Source organism: Anabas testudineus, chromosome 4 (assembly GCF_900324465.2).
Source record: "Anabas testudineus chromosome 4, fAnaTes1.2, whole genome shotgun sequence".
Lineage (NCBI taxonomy): Eukaryota > Metazoa > Chordata > Actinopteri > Anabantiformes > Anabantidae > Anabas > Anabas testudineus.
The window spans coordinates 15058183-15064182 of record NC_046613.1 but is presented as its reverse complement, the minus strand read 5'-3'; the positions used below and the strand labels follow the sequence as shown (position 1 = coordinate 15064182).

The 6000-nt window shown below is 41.8% G+C and overlaps 1 protein-coding gene across 4 annotated transcripts in view; it reads right to left on the bottom strand.

The window, feature by feature from the left end:
* Nucleotides 1-211: 211 nt before the first annotated feature.
* Nucleotides 212-6000, bottom strand: part of opa1 (OPA1 mitochondrial dynamin like GTPase) — a 32499-nt gene continuing 26710 nt past the window's right edge. For all 4 annotated transcript variants that reach the window (XM_026345121.1, XM_026345123.1, XM_026345122.1 and 1 more), the window contains 2 exons: nucleotides 1962-2035; nucleotides 212-1812 (listed from right to left, as the gene is read on the bottom strand). In XM_026345121.1, the coding sequence (XP_026200906.1) occupies nucleotides 1971-2035 (65 nt within the window). In that variant the 3' untranslated portion in view covers nucleotides 212-1812; nucleotides 1962-1970. The remainder of the gene's footprint in view (nucleotides 1813-1961; nucleotides 2036-6000) is intronic.

Sequence of the window (6000 nt, the reverse complement as noted above, 5' to 3'; positions counted from 1 at the left end):
CTGACTGGAAAAGCAGGAAAAATGCCCTTTTTTTAATTTTATGTCAATTTTATTGTTTTTCATTTGAACACAAATTAATAAATAAACCACCTCTGATGGGATACGCCATGCAAACATTACTTTCTACAACATAAAACATTTTTGCATTTGCATACACGTGCTGTACATGATAGTAGCTCCAAGACCTCCCATGAACTTTTTTCTGTACAGAGCGCCCAGCATATTATATGTATACCCATATACACATTTGAACGAAAGACAGCAGGGTTACCACCACAGTTTTTCACCCCCATTGAAGTAAAATATATGAGGATTTTTTTTTAAGCTAGGAGGAGTGAGTGGATGTTTAGAAGGGTGATGGAAAGAATCAGCATGGCCTGAAAGATGGAGGTGCAGAGACAGTGGTGAGTGATGTGAGGAAGCAAGAAGGATGAATAGTCACTGGTAGAAGAATCAATAAGTTGTCATTCCTTCTCTTGCTGCTTCAGTCATCCCTGAAGCAGCAAGAGATCTAAGATCTTAATGTTTCAATAACCTGGCACAGTTTGGAAACATATCAACCCACCTACCCCTGTAAAACTGGACCAAGAAGAACCGGACACAAGACTCGGCCAAAGGAGAAAAGGAATAACTGGCAGAAAATATAATTCAAATTCAAAATTAAATAAAACATACATTTAAACTGGTGGATGTGTTGTTTCATTGTTATTCAAATCGACAAATGGAGGGCAAAACACAACTGATAATGATACTGAGTAATGACATCTTGTAATGTGTTAAAATACTTGATCATGTAACCAGTTAAAAAGTGCAGCTTAATAAAACATTTAGATGATGAAACATCCTGAATATATGTTTAATTCCTTTTTGAATCTTTTAAGAGTGCTATCTATCTTTAGGGGAAGCTGCATGTCATTTGTCTGTTGTGACATGGGAAGAGTAAAGAGTAGATGTTGTTAATGTACGATGATAGAATATCAAACACAGACATACAGAAACAAAAACAAACAAAAACTGAGTTAGAGGCATGACTGGAGTATTATGTGCATTTGGCAGACAAGCAAACATAGTATTTATGAAACAAATCTGTTTTGATTACAACAATGAGATAGAAAGAATATCTTTCCGTAATATTGTTTCCATTACCTTCTGTCATCTGAGGTGATTGTATCCTGTTAAGACAGTGGAGAGGAAGCTGAATCTGTAACCATGTTACTTTCTATTCTTACAGATTTAAGGACAAAGGACGTTTGTTGGAACTTAACCGTCTCATTTAGGGTCGCATGTTTAGTAAATGGAGCAAACTTAAGTGCTTTTTAAGTGCAACTAAAAATAATTTTTAACATTAAATGGAGGCAAATCTTGTATCTATCAGTCAGACCCATTAAGACCAGTGCCACTGGTGTCTCTCTGAACACAGATCAGTGAATATGGACCCTCATTTATTCTTGTATACACAAACACCACCAGCCAGGGAAAATGAACCTAATAAAAATAAGAACATGGTCAAATGTCTAACACTTAGAGTGCTAATGTTTTTCCCATGATTGAGACTCCTGTGCAGCAGTTCTCCTTTGACCCAGGATAGTTTGCAAGAGTGGAAAAAAAAGAGAGATTCAAAAAGAAAGCTTGTAAACTGTCAGGTTTATCCTTCCATTAATAGTCCAGTAAGGAGCAGAAAGCCAAAAGGTGGGTGTTAAAATCAGGTGAGTGGTGGGACAGGACCAGGTGGGGATGACAGTCATTTACACATTTAGTTGTTTCTTTTTTCAGTGCATTTCTTTCGTGTGATCCAAAAATGTACTTATAGTTCTGTAAAGAGAATAAAATGAGGGAAAACAAATCAGATATACAATTCAATTACATAATAACAATATGTTTTGTTTCTTTGGTTATGTTGCATTGCTCATGGTCATTTGTAAACATGTAACTGGTAAGATTTATTACAGTGAGGCGAATACCTGGTAGTCTCATTTCTCCTTGTGAAGAGCTTCTATGAAGGCTTCGAGTTTCTCCTGGATCTCACGAACCTTCTCTGCAATAAAGCCACAAGATAAGTTTAGTCAATAATTAGGCACCCTTAAGAAAACTGCCTGAAACAATTTTGAATTTTTAGTTTTCAGAATAAAAGACAAAAGTTAATCATTTAAGTATAAGAGCATTTGGTCCTTTTCTTTGCGGGGCTGTAACAATGATTTAAGTGACCAACAATTTCAATAATCAGTAAATTATTAGTTATTTTTTTACATAGAAGAACCCAATGGTCTCTAATTGGATGTTTTCAAATGTGAAGATGAAAAAAAGAAGAACAAATTCACAATTTACACATCAATATAACATAAAGTAATAAACATTAAATCAAACAATCAAGATGGGTAGCTGGTTATTCAACTGCTTCCAGTAGATTTCTGTAGATAGAGATTCTCTAACATATTACTCCAAAACACCAGATGGTTCCTTTGACAGTGACAGCCAAACCAAACCTCCTTTGCACATCTGGTCATGAAGGCTCGTGCACACTTTTCCAGTTAGCAGAGACCACATCAAAGCCCTCGGCCTCCCCTTTTTCATGGCATGTACCTCCTGGGTACATTGCTAATGGACAGAAGGAGATACCTTAACGACAAATTTTCACATGAAAGAGGGGGAATCTACTGGAAAAAACAGTCACTTCTTTTCATGATTACACTCTTATTGTCCGGAGACTGCATAAGACGGACAATCCTTCCTCCCAACATGTACTGTCACACGAGACAGTCTTAATCGCTGATTAAACAGTGTCTGAAGGAAGTCTGCGGGCCAACGCGGCAAAAAAGGAGCCATGGCTCGCAATGCCAGCTGCACCTCCAGGCCTGGCTGGCTCTCCAGCTTCCCTGTCACCCTTGCTAATCTGTCTGGATCTCCCCCAAGCACAAACTCAAACACCAGCTCTGAAGAACAAACTAGCACTGCTCTATCTTGATCAATCAGCCACACGAGATCCATAGGCAACCTATTGTCGATTGTTTTCCTAGAAGGAGGCCCAATGAAAGCACTGCTTTAAAAAGACCATTTTCAGGGAGATACATCACTGCGGTTTGGACCTCAGAGTACGAGTGTCGTAAGTGTCCATTTCATGTCTGCACAAAGGTGATAACTGTGTGCGTGCTTTGGAGTGAAACTAAATATCGTACTCGGGGGCTTGTATGCAGCCCCTTTGATGGGAGCACTGAGCTGCCGAGGTATCCTTTTCCTTATGGATGAAAAGCAGAGGGTTGTTAGGAGATATGCAGGCACACCCCCACACACGTCCTGAAACACTAGCAGAGCTGAAAAGTGACACACAAACTCACACAGGTAGGCAGATCTGAGAAAAATTCACTGACAGCCAGAAAAGCTTGGCCCTGAACGACACACAGAACCACCGCAATGTCTTGAAAACCAGCAAGAGCTGTAGAGTCATGCCACCTCCACCTTTTTTCACCTTCCTACACACTCAGTGCTGGCAGGTGGTTAAAAAAAATCCCCATCCTTTGATACTCCGTTAACACACTCAGGCAAAATGGCAGGGCGTTAGGGGGAGATTACAACACCTAATGGAGGCATTAAGGGGCCCCGTCGAGGGGTGCGCTGACAAGTCACTGCAGCAGGTGTGGGGCTCAATGAAACATAACCCTGCGGTACGCCATTCCAACAGGCAGGCCCGCCGCAGGGCACAGCTCAAAGGCAGCTGACAGAGTTCATCCGTGTGGGCTGTGTGCCCTGACCACAGAAGAACATAACTCAATCCAAGCCAATCAGAGCAGGATTATCAACATCTGTCTGACCTGAAGAAAAAGAGGTGTGAGGTATGGTGCAGGGTGTGGAGTTTTGGCTGGTGTGAGGGAAGGAGGGTACCAACTGTCAGATCATCAAAACATGGGAAATCCCCTGGCTCAAGCTTCAAAGCCTCTAACTGGGTTTAGATGTGGCTCGTGGGAAGGTGCTCTATGAGGCTTCAGTATTTCACGTGCAGCCCGTTTAATACAGTTCAAACATTTATGATCTTGGCAACTATTGGGAAGAGATGCTCTGCTAGATCACTAGTGGCACAAAAGACATTGAATACCCAGACTGGCCGTGACGGCATGATGGAGATCACCGTCTTCTCTTCAACATCTTCTATTGAAACAACTGCAGCCCATTGATCATCCAGTGCTGCACAGTATTTATCGAGATCCTGTTGTTTTTAGTACTGAAACAGCAGCATTCAGGGTTGATTATCTCTGCTCTTAGAACGGGTATGCACTTGTTGGCTGGCTTAAGAACTACTGAGCACATTATTTCAAGATTTGTTTTATTTTGAACCAGAATGAACAAAATTTGAAGAAGAAACTTTTTGAGGAACAATGATCTATTTGAGCTAGTCTCTGATGTTGGCCTCAAGTCAGGCCTCAAAGCACAATCAGCAAAAAATAAAAATTTTTAGGTAAATATTATGTTTAATAAGCTTGAAGTGACCGGTCAACTAACTAACTTGTGCTAAACTATCTGCAAACTGCAAGTTCCAGCCTTGACATTTTGGAGAAAAGACGGCATAAATGAAAACAGCAAGGCCCATCAACCATCTCCTTACAGCAGAATGCTTAATGACTTTAAAATGAGCCCTCAAAAGTTGCGGGAGCCCATGAGGCCACAGGTGGATGTGAATGGTGTCTTACAGAAAAGCCAATATTCTGTGGTTGAGAAACAGATATTTATTTCTCCTGGTACCATCTGTTTGCCTCCAAAAGACAGCAGCAAGAGAAAGAAAAGGCCACAACAAGGATTTCTATTCATCATCCTGTGGAAATGCAACAAAAAATGTGGACAGAGTCACCATTCCCTGGTGCTCACTGAGCAGTGGGAGTAGCAATCTAAAACTCCATTTAGGTTCCTGTTTACCTAAGAGATGAGCCCCAAAACACAGTCATTCAACCGCTCACCCCTTTATCTGGTCATGAATATTCCCATAATCCTCTGGCCTCTATCCCAGAGGCCCCTTCTTTAAGATGCTGGGTGTTGTGTGGGTTGCTGAGGGTGGAGGGACTCTCACCCATTCAGAGAAAGACAGGGGAGCCTTTTCCCCAATCCCCTCTTTCAAGGCCTTCTCTTGGCTGATCTCCACATGAAATGATCTCTCATTCACTCTCACTCTGTAGAGTCCCCAAAGCCTGCTACAGCTGAAGCGCTGGCAGAAAGAGGGCTGAGCCAGAAAGCCTCTAATTGACCTGTAATTAGACTGTGAAACTGCATGGCCCTGCTGGACAAGTAGCCACCACAGAGGAGAGAGAAAACATGGGAGAGAAACAGATGAGAGAGAAGCCTGCAACTTACTCAGAGAAAAAACTAATCCTCTTCCTGTGGGAGATCGCCACTGTTCTTCAGTGGATGCAAAAGGGAGGGAACCATAAAGAAAGGATGTCGGTTATGAAGAAGTGGCGACAGAAAGATTTCAGTGGCTCAAGCCTGGTGCCAAGGTTGAGGCTACTTTAGCATGCTGCTCTGAAACTGACAAGACAGCAGCAGTTCACAGTATGGTCACGAGAGACAATGGGGTGCAAGATTTGGTTCCTATCTTCAAGTGTCATCATTCATGAAGAAACGTTTTATATCCCATGACTGCCAAGGTCACAGTGTAGGTGGGGACATTGTATGTTTAAACACTCTGCTGTTTCCTTCCTCGAAAGATGATCTCTTAATGTAACAAACAGAAAAGCCTTTTTTCCTCAGCGTGCTGCTTGATTTGTCACTAAATCTGAATTGTCATGCTATAAAAACTGGGCCATGGGAGACGTCATCAGCCCAAACTCCATGTCAGTGACAGAGCAATGAATCAGCTGTCATACTCACGACTCTTATCTAAAAAACAGATGCGAGAGAGAGCAGGGAAGCCTTGGGAAGGTCATACTGTATGCAGTTCTAAACAGGTCAAAGCTTGGGGTCAGGCCCAGGGCAGACTAAACAAAAACAGCTAAATGAAGGGAAAATCCTTTGAAAGAG